At 36.3% G+C, this 19,668-nt stretch overlaps 1 protein-coding gene and 1 long non-coding RNA gene across 2 annotated transcripts; both read left to right on the top strand.

Annotated features, from left to right (window-relative positions):
* The first annotated feature begins 577 nt into the window (after positions 1 to 577).
* Positions 578 to 2,217, top strand: LOC117630580 (GDSL esterase/lipase At1g09390-like). Its single transcript, XM_034363281.1, has 5 exons — positions 578 to 854; positions 1,002 to 1,178; positions 1,334 to 1,494; positions 1,616 to 1,880; positions 1,985 to 2,217. The coding sequence occupies exons 1-5, from the start codon at positions 578 to 580 to the stop codon at positions 2,215 to 2,217; spliced, it is 1,113 nt and encodes a 370-aa protein (XP_034219172.1).
* Positions 2,218 to 11,685: 9,468 nt separating this feature from the next.
* On the top strand, positions 11,686 to 13,007 carry LOC117632979. Its single transcript, XR_004586560.1, has 3 exons — positions 11,686 to 12,028; positions 12,406 to 12,550; positions 12,926 to 13,007. It is a non-coding gene; the product is annotated as an uncharacterized LOC117632979 (long non-coding RNA).
* The last annotated feature ends 6,661 nt before the right edge of the window (positions 13,008 to 19,668 follow it).

Genomic DNA, 19,668 nt, shown 5'->3' with positions numbered 1-19,668 from the left:
TATATATATATTTTTTACAGGCTCTCACAAACTCCCATCTAAAGCCACCTCTTGCTAGTCAAAGGATAATTCACATATAATTGAATGCATCCATTTCAATATAAAGAATGATGCCACGTTTTCAAGTTAAAATAATTATAATCATAAGCTATATATATATATATATATATAGTTTTTAAAATAAATAGCAAACTATTTAATCTTCAATATATATACTTTTAAAAAATACAGGTCTTCACAGACCCAACTGTATTCCAAGTGGATAGACTCGGTTAAAATAAACACGTGATTAGGTTTAGTTTGCTTCATTCGGTAGTTGTTAGGAGGAATAATCTTTTCAGTTATTAAGTTTACGTACACAGACTCGGTTAAAACAAACACATGCTAGTCACTATTAATTCGGGCTAGTTTGCTTCATTAGTTAGTTTGTTAGGAGGAATTTTTTCAGTTATTCACAGGCTTTGTATATATAAAAGGCCTCATTCTAATGATTTATTCATAATGAGAAAAGTAGAATTTTCAATCCTCTTTCTTTAGGCTTCTTCTTCACTCTCGAGACTTTTTGCGTTGGATAAAAATGGTGTATGTGCAGGGTCTGGGTTGGGCTGATCAGTCAGTGGGTCTGATATTAACACTCTCCGGAGCGGTGCTCTTGATCATTCTCTCATCCTCAGTCGATGGCCAACTTTGTTCAACGAGGCCCGTCCACATCTTCAACTTTGGCGACTCCAACTCGGACACGGGTGGACTCGCCGCCGGACTCGGCTTCTCTGTCAATCCCCCCAACGGCCGTACCTTCTTCCGCAGCTCCACCGGTCGCCTCTCTGATGGACGTCTCATCATCGACCTCCTCTGTAAGTAGACCCCACCCTCTTCCCCTCCCTTTATACTTGTTAGGATCATGGTATTAAATTTAATAGTCACCCTTGTGGTCTTATGACAGAGTGAGAGGAGCATGCATTAAAAAATGGAAACTATGATAATGTTGTTTTCTTGTGCAGGCCAGAGTCTGAATGTGAGTCTATTGAGCCCATACCTAGACTCTTTGGTAGGCTCCAACTTCTCAAATGGGGCAAACTTTGCCGTTGTCGGGTCCTCTACCATCCCGAAGCGTGTCCCTTTTTCTTTGAATATTCAAGTCATGCAGTTCATCCACTTCAAGGCTATTGCAGCTGCAGGTATATTTCGAATTTGAATTTCCTTGAGTTATTTGGCTGAGTACACTGCTGTCATATGTGAACATAGATAGTGAGCTTGTGAAAATGTTCTTGTGTTGTGAAGATGTTCTTGTGAAAACCAGCTGACTGAATGACACTGCTCAATGTATGTTTAGGTTCCAAACATTGGATAAATGATGAAGGTTTCCGGAAAGCACTTTACATGATCGATATCGGACAAAATGACCTTTCTGATTCTTTCACTAAAGACCTTTCATACGTTCAAGTAACAGAGAGAATTCCTTCAGTTATTGAAGAAATCAAGAGTGCGGTTGAGGTGAGTTCGGCGTCTATACAAACGATCATAAAAAGGGGCAGGCACAGTAATTATGACAGATATCCTTAGCGAAATTGATTTGTTTATATCAATGCTGAAATTTATACTGCATCTATTGTAGGCTTTATACGATCAAGGTGGAAGGAACTTTTGGATACACAACACCGGGCCGTTGGGTTGTCTCCCTCAAAAACTTTCATTAGTTGAGAAGAAGGATTTGGATCCATATGGATGTCTTTCGAGTTACAATGCGGCTGCAAGATCGTTCAATGAAGCATTGCTCCATTTGTGCAACGCGATGAGATCTGAATTGAAGGATGCTGTGATAGTTTATGTAGATATATATGCCATCAAGTATGATCTCATTGCCAACTCCACCAAATACGGTAAGCCTACTTATGTTAAAGCAAGGAAGTAGCTTGCTGGTGAATTAGTTCAGTCTAGTTTAGGGGCAGTGCAATTTAATTTTGATGAATGTGTTACAATGTAGGTTTCTCTACGCCGCTAATGGCATGCTGTGGCAACGGAGGTCCTCCGTACAATTTCAATGTCAGGGGGCTCTGCGGTCAACCTGGCTCTCATGTTTGCGACGAAGGATCCCGATTTGTGAGCTGGGATGGAATTCATTACACCGAAGCCGCAAACACCATCGTGGCCTCAAAGATACTTTCCACGAATTATTCCACACCACGCATTCCATTTGATTTCTTTTGTTGCAGTTAGTCTAGGGTTTGAAAATCAGTATCACTGCATGCTCAAGGGTTGAAATTGTTGTACTGGAATGTCCAAATAGGAAATTACAGTTATAGGAAGTGTGTTGTTGTAAAACATTCTCTTTGTGAAGACCTGTATTTTTAAAAGTATATGTATTAATAAATTGAGAATTAAATATTTTACTACATATTTAGTTATATATTTTAATTGATTATATATATTAGTTATATTTATGTGTGTAATTATCTTTGGTACGTATATGCAAATATTGTTATTATACTTTTATATTAATTATTATGAATACTATTATAATAATACTTATATATTTCTATGTTTATAATAATAGGTAGTTTCTTTGATTATTAAAAAAATACATAAAGAAGTTTTGTTATCCACTTCATGCATGTTAAGTGGCTAAGTTCAAAAGTGAAGTAATCCCATTGCATTTGCAACACCTCCTGCTATTACATTTTATACCTAGCAGTTTTACATTCATTATCACCTTGTTCATCTATTTACCTTGCAGGAGCATGAGACACCTCATGCTATAATAATAATTCTGGGTTGCTGACGACATAATTCTGGGCAACCAAGACGCAAAGTGCCTCCTCGTATCGGGGGGGATTGAAATATTATCTTTTGTCGTATCCGATACGATGAAGTAAAACAACCAACTCTAAAACGAAAATAAAAGAGCTTCAACTATTTCAAATCGTTTAGGCTGCCTTGTGTCATGTGATGATTTTTTCGGAGTCTTCCTTCCTTACGGCCTTAGACTTGATTGTCTCTCGAACAAGCTAAGTCAGCCTCCTTCCTACAACACAAGATCGAACCAAGTAAGAACAATCGCAAGAGCAAGAAAGATAAGAACTCTTAAGAGAGTTTGGAAGAATATATGCTTGTATTGCTGCTCAATGCTTTACAAGTTGTGAGGTGAGGATACACAATGTGACATCTTCCTTATATACTGTTCATATCCCACCTACTACCACAATAGATGGCTAAGATACAATCTCACCTACCGGCATCTAGCTACCACTGTCACCAACCGTAGTCTACCTACTACTGTACATCGAATCTACACATGCGGACTAAGAGGTCTAGCATGATCAATCAGACGGGCTGGGCCTTGAACATGCTGGCCGTGACACTTATCACTGCATCGGTGAAATTTGTTGGAAAATTTATATTATTTAATAATATTTAATTTCTATAGTGAATGAAAAATAAGTGTTGTGTGTCTTAGTATTTGTTTTGCACTTGGTTATTCTTGTTGAATATTTGGATTGCTAAGGGAGCAAGAAAAAATGTACTGAGAGAAAGAGAGCAGTGAGCCTTAGATTGTTCTAACAGAATTCTTACTCTGCATGAACATCGCAGCAGAGCTTATATTCCTTCATGACTATTACATGTTCTCTCTTACATCAGTAGATTCAAATCTAACGGTTTGTAATAGTAAGCCAATGTGAGTATGACACATGGCAATACACAGCTGTCCTAACAGCTAGGAATTCAAAACAGACTCAAGCATTGCACCTGGCATATAAGCACAAGGCACTCAGCTAACACAAGGATTAAAAACAGATTAAATATAAACTGACATAGAACTTACTAACTAATCTGAAATTAGCTAGACAGTTTACATTTTAACACTCCCTTCTAAAGTGCTAGCTGATTTCACTCCAAGCATTCTCCTCAAATAGTCAAACCTGTCTTTAAGAAGAGCTTTGGTGAAGATATCAGCAATTTGCTCTTCTCCCTTGCAGTAGAGCAGTTCAATCACTTCTTCTTGTATTGCATCTCTAATAAAATGAAACTTCCTTTTAATATGCTTGCTTCGTTGATGAAAAACTGGATTTTTAGCCATTGCTATGGCTGAAGTGTTGTCACAAAACACAGTTGTTGCAGTGGTTTGTTCTTCCCCAAAATCTTCAAGAACAAACCTGAGCCAAATGGCTTGTGATGTAGCTTCTGCTGCACTCACATACTCTGCCTCTGCAGTAGAGAGAGCCACACTGTGTTGTTTGACTGATGCCCATGAAAAAGCACCACTTCCAAATGAAAATGCATATCCAGAAGTGCTTTTCATATCTTCCTCAGATCCACTCCAGTCACTGTCACAGTAACCAACTAAGAGTGCAGATTTTCCAGTCACATACTCAATTCCATAGTCAATTGTGCCTTGTATGTACCTTAGAACCCTTTTAGCTGCCCCATAGTGCATCTTAGAAGGGTTGTGCATGAATCTTGCAAGCAGGCAGGCAGAGAACATGATATCTGGCCTGGTTGCAGTAAGGTACAGCAGGCTGCCTACAATTTTTCTGAACAAACTTTCATCTGCAGCATCACTTCCATCCTCTCTTTTCAATTTATCAGTAGCCACTAATGGAGTGCTTACTGACTTGCAGTCTTTAAGTCCAAACTTATCCAAGAGAGTGAGAGCATACTTCTTTTAATGAATGAAGATGCTCCCTTCAGTTTGTGTTACTCCCATACCAAGAAAATGGTGGAGTAAACCCAAGTCAGACATCTCATTCTTGCACATCATTTCAGCTTTGAATTCTTTCATCATTTCATCACTACTTCCTGTGTACACTATGTCATCTACATAGATTGACACTATTAGTGTTCCCACACCTTCCTTTGTTCTCACATAGAGAGTTGCTTCACTTGGACTTTTGTGAAAACCACACTTATTCAAGTAGGTGTCGATTTCACTATACCAGGCCCTTGGAGCCTGCTTCAACCCATAGAGAGCTTTTCTTAACCTATACACCTTATCCTCATCACCTTTAACCACAAAACCATCCGGTTGATCAACATAAACTTCTTCTTCAAGGACACCATTTAAGAAGGCTGACTTGACATCCAATTGCCATAGTTTCCAGCCTTTCTGAGCAGCAAGAGCTATGAGAGTTCTAATGGTGTCTAACCTTGCCACATGAGCAAAGGTTTCATTGAAATCAATCCCTGGTCTTTGTGTGTATCCCTTGGCAACAAGTCTTGCTTTATGTTTTTGAATGGAGCCATCAAGATTAAGCTTAATTTTGAATATCCACTTCACTCCCACAATTGGTTTACTACTTGGCCTATCAACCAATTCCCAAGTGGAGTTTTTTTCTATCATAAGTATCTCCTCAGTCATGGCCTTCCCCCAAGCTTCATCTTTGACTGCTTCTTCAAAATTTTCAGGTTCAATGATGCTCATCTTGCATTGAGCATACACATCACTTAAACTCTTCCATTTCTTGGGGGTGTTGTCATAAGCTTCAAGTAGAGCTGAGTCTTGAGTAGCATGCAAATCACTACTTGTTTGTGTTTCCATAGGAGACTGCACAATCTGTTGCTGTAACAGATTTGGTTCTGAATCCAAATCTGATACTGTTGAACTTGCTCCATCACCCCAAGACATAGAAATTTGCAATGCCTCATTTGTTTCCCAATTCCACATTGCTTCTTCATCAAAAATAACACTCCTAGACAGCTCAATCTTTTGAGTTCTCAAGTTGAGCACTCTATACCCCTTTTCACATACACCATATCCTACAAATACTCCCTTCTCACCTGTGTCTTCCAGCTTGTGCCTTTTCTGTGTGAGGATGTGAATATAGCATAGAGAACCAAATATTCTCAAATGCTTGACACCTGGTTTTCTTCCACTAAACTTCTCAAATGGAGTGGAATTGTCCACTGCACTTGTAGGGCTTCTGTTTTGTAGATATACAGCTGTATTGACAGCTTCTGCCCAAAACTTCAAAGGGATTTTCTTCTCATGCATCATGGCTCTTGCCATTTCCATCACAGTACGATTATTTCTCTCTGCAACTCCATTCTGTTGTGGAGAGTAGCCTACTGTTAGTTGCCTTTCTAATCCCATCTCTTCACAGAACTTTAAGAAATCCAAAGATGTGTATTCTCCACCTCTATCACTTCTTAGCTTCTTAATTTGATAACCACTTTGTAGCTCAACCACGCTTTTGAACCTTTTGAATATGTTGAATGCTTGAGACTTATGCTGCAAGAAGAACACCCAACACATTCTGGTGTGGTCATCAATGAAGGTGAGGAAATATCTGTTCCCTCCAAGAGTGATGGTCTGCATTGGACCACAGATGTCTGAGTGAATCAGTTCTAGTGGTTGAGAGGCTCTCCAAGCTCCTTCCTTATCAAAAGAGCTTCTGTTATTCTTGCTTACAGCACAACCTGAGCAGACCTTCTCATGTTCTTGTAAATTAGGCAGTCCCTGAACCATATCTCTCTCTTGTAACAACTTCAAACTAATATAGTTTAGGTGCCCAAATCTTCTGTGCCACAGCCAGGAAGTTTCTCCAACTGTTGCTCTGTTTGCCACAGGAGGACTGACATAGTCAAGATTTAAAGGAAAACATCTGTTTCCCTTCATTGGCACTCTTGCAATGCAATCTTCCAGCTGCCTATCTCCATAGATATCAACTGCATTATCACCAAATACAATCCAATGCCCATGTTCTATCATTTGACCTACACTTAGCAAATTTTCATCTAAACCTGGTACAATCATGACTTCTTTGATATATCTAGTCACACCCTTCATTTCTATAGCCAAAGTCCCTTTGCCTATTGACTGCACTAGATCACCAGTCCCCATTTTGACTTTACTCTTCACACTTTTATCAACATTTACAAGTAATGACTCATGGGAAGTCATGTGATTGCTGCATGCACTATCAACATACCACATATTCACATTCTTTCCAATTGTTGCAGCATGACATGCATAGAACATAATAGCAGGTTCATTTACCTGATTTGCAATGTTGGCAAGTTTCCCTGCCTTGTTTGCTTGGTCACAGTCCTTGACAAAATGACCAAATCGATTGCAGCCATGACACTTTGGTTTTCCTTCAAACCAACACTCACCATAGTGTAGCTTCTCACAATGTTTGCATTTTCCAGATTTGTCTCCTTGACTTGGTTTTCCCCCTTGATTGGCACAGTTTTGAGGTTTAGAATCCCATTTCTTATCCTTGGACTTCCAGTTCTTCTTTGATTTATTAGAGCCAGAACTAGAACTTGATTGAGATCCTTTTGAGTTTATGCTCATGCTGCTGAAAGCTTTCTCAGTGGTGCTTTCAGCATGTCTTTCAAGACGCTGAGCAAATCCTCTTAATGCTGCAATTACCTCCTGCACTTCAATAGTTTCAATGTCCCTAGTTTGCTCAATCACATAACAGACTGGATCAAACTCCTTGGTTAGGCTTATTAGCAGTTTTTGAACTATCCTCCCTTTGGTCAGATCTTCCCCATATCCCTTCATCTGATTTACAAGCTCAAGTAGCCGAGTGATGTATCCAGACAAGATCTCATCATCCCTCATCCTGGTGTACTCAAAATCTCGACGCAGACCCTGCAACATGATGGATCTGACTTGCTTATCACCATGAAACTCCTGATGCAAGATATCCCAAGCACCTTTTGAGGTTTCTTCATTTGAGATTCTGGGGAAGATGTCATCTGAAACAGCACCTTGGATAATACCAAGAGCCTTAGCATCCTTCATCAACAAGGACACCATCTCTGAATCTGATGACCCTTCTTCATCAGCTTTTGAATCTGGAACTTGAAGGCCTTTCTCTACCAAATTCCAGATTCCATGAGATTTGAAAATTGTTCTAATTCGAATCTTCCAAAACTCATAGTTCTCTCCATTGAATATTGGAGCTCTAAGATCACTCCTTCCTGATCCAGCCATCTTAGACCTGAATCAATGAGCTAAGAGTAGGAATTTCTCGTTGGATTTCTAGACTCAGCTCACACAGCTTCAACTCCCACTATCCAGATCCAACCTGCGCACCTGATACCATGTTGAATATTTGGATTGCTAAGGGAGCAAGAAAAAATGTACTGAGAGAAAGAGAGCAGTGAGCCTTAGATTGTTCTAACAGAATTCTTACTCTGCATGAACATCGCAGCAGAGCTTATATTCCTTCATGACTACTACATATTCTCTCTTACATCAGTAGATTCAAATCTAACGGTTTGTAATAGTAAGCCAATGTGAGTATGACACATGGCAATACACAGTTGTCCTAACAGCTGGGAATTCAAAACAGACTCAAGCATTGCACCTGGCATATAAGCACAAGGCACTCAGCTAACACAAGGATTAAAAACAGATTAAATATAAACTGACATAGAACTTACTAACTAATCTGAAATTAGCTAGACAGTTTACATTTTAACAATTCTTTAAAGTGCAGTTATTAATTATTAAACGATGGGATTCAAATGATCAAGTGGTCTTGTTTCCATAGAGTTGTGTCTGCAACTTTTCAAATGAAAAGCTATTTATGTTTCACAAGAGGTGTAATGAGTTTTATATAAACCAAATACCCTCACCTACTTGGATATAGAATGAAGAGAGTTCTTACCCGTGAAAAACAAAGAGTATCCCCAATACTCTATTGTTAAATTCTTCCTAGTTTTATCTTGAGAGTACAAATATATAATTGGTTCACCAGAGTCTTAAATTGAAGTGCTTCAATTTTTAAAAACAACATGCCGTTTGTTCCACAATGTTAAATTGCTGTGTCTTTTTAATTATGGTTAGGATCAGTATTTCACTACATTGTCAACAACCCCGACTATACGGTCAGAGAAGAGGTTTACAAGATAAGAGATCTTCATTTTCTTCTGTTAGTCAGTGGTCCTATTCATCGGGTACAAATGTCTGATCTTTTGTTATTGTTTCTTATCGATAACGTATGAGTTATTTAACAAGTTCAAGTGATCTATGATTCTTCAATGTGATTCCATCTCTTATGAGGCAACAATATGCCAGTAATATTGGTTGCAAGATGACGATTGAATAGTGCTCAGGTTCAATTTATCTATCTGTACTTATAAAAATTTATGGTGACATTTCCTTTCGTTGAAACCTCACAGTATTGCTTTTCTCGTCAAAGTGATTTGTCCAGCTATTTCTATTGAATTTCTGATGTTTTTTTGGTCAACTATATTGAATTTATGATTTGAGTGCAGAACATTTTGATTTCAGGCATTAAGAATAATGGAAGGTCCATATGGCATCATCCGCCCTGGACATCATATTAATGGGATTTGCACAATGTATAGGATCAAGAGGGTGGGTATTGCTTCCATTTTTATTTGAAGTTGCAGTCATGTCTGTCAATTTTTCTGAAAACAAATCTAAATTTGAAAATCTAATCTCTTGTATTGTGTGGTCTGCAGGATATATATCGTAATTGGAAGAAACGTCTCATGAATATCCCCATAAAGGTGTGTAAATTGAGTTAGATCATGTTGAGTTTTGCTGCTTTTCTTGTTTGTCTAATTTTTCAATAATGTAATTGGAATGTAGGAACTTGAAGAACTGATAGGCTGTGAAATTTATATGCGCCCAAAGTCTTCTTTTTGATAGTTGTATCACAAATTTATTAATTCTGGTCTTCCCAAAACGAGTTTGATGTGTGTATTGTTTTCAATGGAATAGAATGACCTGTTGTCGCCAGATGAGTTTTAGATCAAGAATTGAAGCTAGTGAGGCAGATTGTCTCCGCACAGTCCTGTTTTTTCAAAATGGATCTATATAATCAGCTCAAGACTCTCCACAAGTCAGCCCATTGATCCATTAAGCACAATCAAAACTCTGACCAAAGAAATAAAAAAACAAGCCCAAAACATTTTCTTCCTTCCTTCCTCTCGAAAATGGGTTCCTCCTTCCTTCCCCTTTTTCTTTTCTCTTTTCTGTTTCTTCTTTGTCATTTTTGTCTTCTCTCTCATTTTTCTTCTTTTCTTTCTCTTTCTTCTTTGTCATTTCTTTCTTCTCTCTCCTTTCTCTTCTCTTTTTATTTCTTCTTCATATATTACTATAATGATATATGTTTTATTTTTGGTTCTCACTGTATTAATTAGCATACCAAAAAAAATTAGGTTCTCATTGTTTATATAGATCTTCCATACCAAAAAAACTAAAAAAATTTAGCACACCCCTAGAAAAAATTCATGATTCCACCATTGTGTATAAGACAAGGGATACAATTAATAAAGCTGTGAGTTCCATTAGTTTCCTTTATTTTGGTAAAGATTTGCATACCTGAGATACAATAATGGAATCTGACAAACATACCCTTTGGTAAAGATTGAAGGTGCTTTGTAAAAAAATAAATATAAAAATTGCACTTTACGAAAGATTACTGAATGTCTATCAATTGTAAACTTTAGAAAATATGGTGACCAATTTGGCTAGATAATTTTCTCAGTGACCAAATTGAATTTTTGTGTAAAACATAGTGACAAAAAAAGTATTTAACCATTAAAAAATAACTAACCCTCCATTTGGATGAGGGAAAATAACTCAGAATTTAGCTAAAAGTCGGCAATTTAGAGGAGAAATTGACAATTCCCTTGGAAATTAACATAGAAAATTTAGAAATTCTGAGTGGGAACAAACATGGAATTTGGAGGTTATAAATCCCAACTTTAATTTTTTTTTAGGTCGAAAATAAAAGTCGTCATTTCTAAATTCTAAGAGAAATTGAGGTTTTTTTTATTATTTTTTTTTATAAATATAAAAAAGATAACTTTACAAATAAAGGTTGAATTATGTATTTAAATATGTTACCCAAACAATAAACTTTACAAATTCTAGATAATTGATTTCCGTTATTTTAAATTTCATTATTTATGAATTCCTTTGTACTTTTAAATTTTCTCATCCAAATGCAGTGTAATTTCCACCAAAATAGGTTTCATTTCACAATTTTCATAGTACTGCATTTAGATGAGGAAATTTAAAAGTACAAAGGAATTCATAAATGATAGATGTTAATGTGCTAGAATTTGTAAAGTTTCTTGTTTGGGTAACGGATTTAAAATACGGAATTTAACCTTTATTTGTAAAGTTATCTTTTTTTAAAACTTAATCTCTCTTGGAATTTTAGAAATGATGACTTTTAATGAGATAGAATTAAAAGGTTAAGATTTATGACCTCCAAATTCCATGTTTTTCCTCATGCGGAATTTCTAAATTTTTATGTTTTTTTAAATCCAAACACGGGAATTGGTTCATGTCAATTTAGAAATTTTGACTTTTGTCAAAATCCCAAGTTTATTTCCCTCATCCAAAAGCATTATAGTGTCATTTAAAAAATTCAACATACATAAATCAAAACACTGAAATCTTCAATTGTTAGAAATTAAAATGATGGAAGTCAAAAATTCTGTTATTTTAAAATTCTATATAATTTTCAATTCATTCATTCAAAAAGAGGGTGTAAGGGTGATTTCTTCTATTTTCGACAGTAGAAAACGAAAACTCCAGTTTTCAAAGAAAGAAAAGGAAAAAACATATTTTGAATTGGAGGAGCCCCACGGGCCCACATTTGTTTTCCTCATTAATAGGGATACAAATATCCCAATCCAGAATATATCCCGTAAACCTAAACCCCACATGGAGTTTAGAGAGAATTGTTCAGCGCCCACATCAACAAACTCGTTTCTCACGGCGGTGTTCTGATGACAGAAATTCATTCTCTTTCTTTCTGCGCGCAGCCCGACCCGACCAGGCCATCATATTCAAAACTGACGACGACGTCGGTCGACTTTTTTCTCTTTGCCTTTGTGTCTGTCTAGTCTAGGGTTTCAAACAAAAAACCAACCACCACAACACTAGCCACCCAGGATGAATAATAGCAACGTCAACGGCGCTGCAAAGCAGCGAGACAAATACATCGTTGTATTTGAGAAAGACGATGAAGACATCATATGATACCAGAAGAAAAATTCTTGTCCTTCCGTAGGCCCTTCTGTAGATCCGATGGTACGTACCTTCTTCTCTTGTTTTTATTCTTATTTTTTGTTAAATTTACAAGAAACAATCCCAAATTTCTACCCTAATTTGAAACCCTAAACTAGCCCTTAAATGAGGGCCTAATCAAAAACCCCTATTTAGTCCACTGAAGATCTAACATAGCTGTAATTCTTTGTTTCTGTGTTTGGGCCTCTCAACTATTTCAAATTGTTTAGGCTGCCTTGTCACCGCAACAGTGAAATTAAACTATTTTCCATCATAAGTTATAAAGTTCCATTCTTGAGATATTTAAAGTATGATTTCTGTTGTAGTTTTTTTTTTTTAATCCAAAAAGTTTAAAAGAACCAAGCCTTGTCACCTATGAGCCTTTGCATGTTATTTGGCAGCAACATATGTGCAAGAATCTTGGCCCGCGTTCGAATCCGCTTTAAAAGAGTATGGCATTGCATGTGCACTGAATCGGTCAGAAATGGTGTTTACAAGATAAGACATCTTCATTTACTTCTGTCAGTCAGAGTTCCTATTCATCAGGTACAAATGCCTGATCTTTTGATATATATTGTTCTTATCGGTAACCTTTGAGTTATTCAACAAGTTCAAATTATCTATGATTCTTCAATGTGATTCCATACTCTTACAAGGCAACAACATGCCAATAATATGGGTTGCAAGATGACTATTTGATGGTACTTACATGTAAATTGTTTATTTATTTATATATTTATGTTAGAATGTTTACGTCTCAATGAAAATCTCAGGTTCAATTTATCCATCTTTACTTATAAAAACTTATGGTGGCATTTCCTTTTGCTCGAAACCTCAAAGTATTGCTTTTCTCATCGAACTGAGTTTGTCAAGCTATTTGTATTGAATTTCTGATTTGAGTGCAGAACATTTTGATTTCAGGCACTAAGGATACTGAAAGGTCCATATGACATCATCCGCACAGGGCATCATGTTAATGGGATTTGCACAAAATACAGGATCACGAGGGTGTGTATTGCTTAAATTTCCTTCCATTTTTGTTATTGCTGCAGCTCTATCTGTCAATTTTTCTGTACACAAATCTAAATGATTAAATTCTTAACATTTATGTTCGTATAAGCATTCTTACTGTAGTTCTGGTGCTGGACCTTTTAATTTTCTTATGTAACGTGGTGATTAGATTATTTGTTTGATGTTAGAAAGGTTTAGACCTTGTTAGGGTTTAGTGAAACAAGAATTTTTGTTCTTTTTTTGGTCGTACAAGAGTTGAGGTGATGATTATAGGAGGAATATGAGCCTTCTGGTGCTCTCCGCCACTCAAGATCTGTCTGTATTGCTAGCTGGGGATGTATATGCAAAATCTAAGTTTTATGCCTCTTTTATTTTTTATTTTCCCATAAATATGAAAATCTAATCTCTTTTACGGTGTGGTGTGCAGGATATATATCATAATCGGAAGAAACGTCTCATGAATATCCCCGTAAAGGTGTGTAAATTGAGTTAGATCATATTGAGTTTTTGCTGCTTTTCTTGTCTCTCTTATTTTTGAACAATGTAATTGGTATGTAGGAACTTGAAGAACTGATAGGCTGTGAAATTTATATGCGCCCAAAGGTTAGTCTTCTTTTGATGTTGTATCGTAAATTTGTTTATTCTAGTCTTCCTAGAATGAGTTTGATGTGTGTTTTGTTTTCAATGGAATAGAATGACCTGGTTGTCGTCATAGGGGGTTCAGATCAAGAATTGAAGCTAGTGAGGCAGATTGTGTCCGCCTACATTGAACGCACAATGCCTCATAGTGTTAAGGGATTGAGAGATTATCTTAAGATGTTCTTGGGTATTAAAAAGTTGAGTTTATGATGAATAATGTGTTACATTATCCAGTAGCTATATTTTCTTCCATTATTGTAAAGACAGTGAGTTAACTTATGAGTGCTGACGTCATACGGTCACACTTCTCTCATTTTGGTGGGTTGTTTGTTGTATCAAAACCATTTTCCTTTCCCTTTGGAGGATTATGAGTGATCAGAAGCCTTTACAACTTATCTTTTCTTTGTATTTCCTTTAGTTTCGTTCTGTCCTAATACTAATATTGCTTGTGTTTGTTTGTTTTTTTTTTTTTTTTAAAGCTTTGAAAAAAACTCTTTTTCGTACTTTTTTAACCTTATCACGGGTGTAACTTTATGAAAAGAAAAAAGAAATTTAGGATTAGCCAAAGAATAAGGGTGTTGCAAAACGTGACCCAATTGATTAGATATACATCCAAATAAAAGTCATGGCTTCCTCCACCAATAATATTCTGATTGATCAAATAGGGATGGATACAAACATGATATATATCTCTCTCAGTCGAGTTCGATCCCCTCCACGTACAAAAAAAATAATAATAATAAGACAAGAAAAAACTCGTTTAGTTATACACCTTTTGCTTGGGTAATTAGGTAAAATTTGAGATAAAGGCTACATAAAGAAATTAAAAGATAGATGACCTTGACCTTGATCACCTAAAACTCCTCCACTTCCCTCCTTAATAGGAAATAAATACAGCTTATTCATCATGTTTTGAATACCAGCCGAGCGGAATTGCTCTATATTCTTTCTTACTATGAAATGTATTCATTAATTCATGTCTCCCTCCCACTCCTAAGCCCGAAGATCCTTGTGAAGGCGAAAGAGAGATACACTTGTTGTAGCTCAAGCATATAACTCTCCGGGATTATATATTTTCTCGTATGGACGTTGTTGTTATATATTTAAGCCATAATTGCTTGCTACTTATCACGGATTTACACACGGATATTTAAATAATTTACGATTTTTAGTCTTCCTCTATATTATTTTTTTGTATTTACCTTTTGCTTTGCCATCCTAGAATGCTTGGTGTTTTAACTTTCGTCATGTTATGTGGATGCAATGTGAATTATTCGCGAAATGTCGATGAAAATCTGTTTCTTGAGCTTCAAGTTATTTTTACCAAACATGTACATACATATATTTTTAAAATGGAACAGTAATCCAAACAAAAAATACAGGACAATAAAAGGAATATGAACAAAGATTGAAACACTATAGGTGGGAATTTTAGAAGACACCAAGCTATATATGAATTTTAAGAGTAGATCAAATCCAAGGAAAGGATCCATATTCTATTTTAAAGTATCAAATTTTTGGCTAAGTTATTTATGTTATGTCTAAAGAAAAACCAGCAAAACAAAAGCATGTCATGATCAATCTAGTTGTTTGAGTGTTAATCTATCTAATTGGCAGACAATGATACTTCCAAATGGTGATATTAATTGCGCCATGAAGAGAACTTGTTAAAACTGTGTTGGTACGTACATGATTTTCAAATCCATAAACGAAAACTTGAGGTTCAAATTGATATGGTTTATATATCCTCAAGGACAAAGGTGAAATAGCCATATAGCATATTCAAAAACAGAAGAAAATATAGTGTAAGGAACCCTACCATTACAGACAATCTGAAGAAAAAGAGAAAGCATGACAGACAACTCAAGCTTACCAGAAGAAAAGCAAATATTAAACAAAATCCAGACAACTGATGGAGTTATATATATAGCAATATTCAGATCTAGAAAATAAAACAAGTGTAGGATCCCTCATCAACACACTCGTTTCTCACGGTGGCGTTGAACTCATTATTTCTCTCTGCGCCCACGAGCCACCCAAGATGAATAGAAACGTCAACGGCGTCGTCAAGTCTAAGTCTGTGTCTGTGTCTGATATCGCTTTAGGGGACAGAGATGATGAAGTCATCACTATAATACCAGAAGAGAAATTCTTCTCTTTCCATAGGCCCTTCTCTAGATCCGATGGTACGTACCTTCTCCTCTAGTTCATTTTTGGTCAGAAAATGTGAGAATGTGAATGTAAAGAGTCTCACATTGGAAAGTTGTGAAACCTAGCAAGGGCTTATAAGGAGTTGGGCTACTCTCCCCATTGCCAATTGATTTTGGGGTGGAACCTCAACTTCCTTCATGGTATCAGAGCATGTTGCCTATGTGTGAAAGCCCAACGGCCACACGTGCTTCACGTCACCCAAAATGTGTTGTCCACGTGTTAGATTTGAAAATTCGCCACACGTGTGGGGGCGTGTGAGAATGTGAAGGTAAAGAGTCCCATATTGGAAAATTGTGAAACCTAGCAATAGCTTATAAGGAGTTGGGCTACTCCCCCCATTGCCAATTGGTTTTGGGGTGAAACCTCAACTTCCTTCAGAAAAAAAGAAAGTGATATGCAACTGATAGGACTTGAATCCATGATCTCCACTTCTTCTTCTCTTGTTCTTGTTCATATTCTTTTTATTGTTTAATTTACAAGAAACAATCCCAAATTTCTACCCTAATTTGAACCCTAAATTACACCTTAAATGCAGGCCTAATAAAAAGTTTAAAAACCCACATGGCATCCCCATCTGTTTTACATGGATTAGGCAGTTTTACCTATTTAGTTTAGGCTGCTATATGAAATCAATGGCTTAGTCCGAGGGTACCACCACACCACACCAGTGAAATTAAACTATTTTCCATCATTCTTGAGATTTTTAAAGTATGATTATTTCTATCATAGTTATGTAAAAGAACAAAGCCTTGTCACTTATGAGTCTTTGCATGTTATTTTGCAGCAGCTGATTTGCAAGAGTCTTGGCCGCAGTTGGAATCTGCTTTAAAAGAGTATGGCATTGCATGTGCACTGGATCATGTATGTTATAATAAATGTTGTTTACAAATGTTCACTTTTGTGTATTTGATCTTTGTATAATCTACTCTAGGTTGATCAATCACTCATTTGTCCCCTTTTTTTTTCTTTATAAAAACAATGTATCTTTCGTTGCACATGTTAAATTTTTGTATTTTTAATTTTGGTTAGGATCAGTATTTCATTACATCGTCAACAACCCCGAGTACGGTAGGAGCTGCTGTTTCCAAGACAAGACATCTTCATTTACTTCTGTCAGTCAGAGTTCCTGTTCATCGGGTACAAATGTCTTATCTTTTGTTATTGTTAGAATGTTTACGTCTCAATGAAAATCTCAGTTTCAGTTTATCTATCTTTACTGATAAAAACTTATGGTGACGTTTGCTTTTGCTTGAAACCTCAAAGTATTGCTTTTCTCATCGAACTGATTTGTCAAGCTATTTGTGTTGAACTTCTGATTTGAGTGCAGAACATTTTGATTTCAGGCATTAAGAATACTGAAAGGTCCATATGACATCATCCGCACTGGGCATCATTTTGATGGGATTTGCACAAAATATAAGATCAAGAGGGTGGGTGTTGCTTAAATTTGCTTCCATTTTTGTTTGAAGTTGCAACCCTGTCTTTCAATTTTCTAAAACAAATCTAAATGATTAAACTCATAACATTTATGTTCGTATCAGCATTCTTACTGTAGTTCTGGTGCTGGACCTTTTAACTTCCAAGAATGAGTGTAATATGTGTTTTGTTTTTAATGGAATAGAATGACCTGGTTGTGGTCATAGGGGGTTTAGATCAAGAATTGAAGCTAGTGAGGCAGATTGTGTCTGGCTGCATTGTACGCACGATGCCTCCTGGTGTCACGAGATTGATATTATCTTAAGGTGTTCTTGGGTGTTAAAAAATTGAGCTTGTGATAAATAATGATCGGAGGAAAAATTACACCACTGTTACTAATTGGTTTTCTTAATCTCGAATATACAAGTTTTTTAAATTTATAAAATATTTATTAAATCGTTTGGGAATCTATTTTTCAGCCATTTTTTTTAATTTCATTATTTTCACTTGAATCGAGCTGAATATACTTTTCCTTTTTCCCCTTTTTTTGTGTGAACTTGTTTCATCAAATTCACTCTTTTCATTAGCGTTGTCAAAGTATAATGCCTTTGAGTTGGCTTAGCGTGTACCCTTTGGTTAGTATGTTTAGGGAGGCAATCATGGGGCCATTTATACAGTCCTTCCTCTTTATCAGTAACTCAATTTCGTGAAGGTTGAGTTTAATTGAATATATTTATATTGGAAACATGCTATAAGAAAAAGAATCTTAATTTAAGTGGTTAAAAGCAGTTATCCAGATACGTGAGGTTATGTATTCACATCATCCTCTTCTAATATAGCTCGTGTAAGAAGAAAATCTATGAAATCAACTATTTTTCCTTCTTTTCTAACAGTCACATGGTGTGGGTTTTACATGGATCCCACAACATCACGACTTCCATCTCATATAATTTATAAGATAAGTTTTTTTTTGGATAAAGGTTTCCAAGATCTTTGGATATTAGGGTTTTAATATCGATTTTTTTGGGGGTTAGGATTCTGAGTTCGATTTTTTGGGAAAATATTTTCAAAGTTTGCATATTTGGGGAATAGGTTTTAATATGGTGTTTTTCTCATCTAACTGATTTGTCAAGCTATTTGCATTGAATTTCTGATTCGAGTGCAGAACATTTTGGTTTCATGCATTAAGAATACTAGAAGGTCCATATGACATGATCCGCACTGGGCATCCGCACTGGGCATCATATGAATGGGATTTCCACAAAATATAGGATCACGAGGGTGGGCATTGCTTAAATTTGCTTCCATTTTTGTTTTTGTTGCAGCCTTGTCTGTCAATTTTTGTGAGAACAAATCTAAATGATATGAACTCTTAGAGCAAGTCCAGCAGCACTTTTTGGACTCCGGCTGGGGGGGGTTTGGCGCAAAAAACGATTCCAGCAGCAAAAGTCCAGCCCGGGCAGCGTGGGGGCCACCAAAACTGGGCTGGCCCGAAGGCGGAATTGGCCCGAGCTCGGGCCCGAGGCGTGGGACAAAACAGCTGACGCTAGCATGGCGTCAGCCTTGAATTTTTGAAATTTTTTTTACCATTGCACGCGCCAACGTTAAAAAAAATTTCAACTCAGCGCTACAGTGCCGCCAACGGCTCTTTGACACGTGGCGGCCTCTGGTCGCTCCGATTGCAATTTTTTGTTCAATCCAACGGCAGCCAATATTTCTGCCCAAAAAAATTGAATTTTTTTTTAAAAAATACACAAAAATTACAGAATTTTTTGTGTATAAATACCAACCAATACTCTTCACTTTTAACACCAAATCCTCATATATTTTCTTCTCCTTCTACTATTGTTCACTTTCTCCTCAAAATTTTTTCACTTCCTATTCAATATTTTTTCACTTTGAAGTTGTAATTTTTTTCTAGCATATTATGGGTTCTTCTAATGAAAATGGAGGGGCATGGAGCATGATGGAAGATGTTAGCTTGTGTGAGGCTTGGGTCCAAGTTAGTCATTGTCCGTAACGGGCAATGAGATTAAATTTTCTCATATGTGGAAAAAAATTCATCAAGCATTTTGTGAAAGGGCAATTGGTTCTACACGTACAGAAATGGCATTATCCAGTAGGTGGAAAGTTCTTAATAAAGAGTTGGGGAAATGGAGAAATGCTTTAGCAAAAGCGATTGACAACCAACGAAGCGGAGAAAATCTTAGCAATGAGGTAAATTATTTGTCATTTTTCTTCTATTAATTTCTATGTCATATTAATTTTTATTTNAATGTTTCTTGCAATTTATATATTTNGTTAATATGTCTCTATTTTTTGTTAATACATGTTGCATTTTTTTTTNNNNTTTCTTTAATTTCCATTAGTTTTTTTTGTACATGTTG

This window comes from Prunus dulcis, chromosome 6, assembly GCF_902201215.1.
Source record: "Prunus dulcis chromosome 6, ALMONDv2, whole genome shotgun sequence".
Taxonomy (NCBI): Eukaryota; Viridiplantae; Streptophyta; class Magnoliopsida; order Rosales; family Rosaceae; genus Prunus; species Prunus dulcis.
Note: the sequence above shows the minus strand (reverse complement) of the source record. Positions and strands in the feature narration are given on the sequence as shown.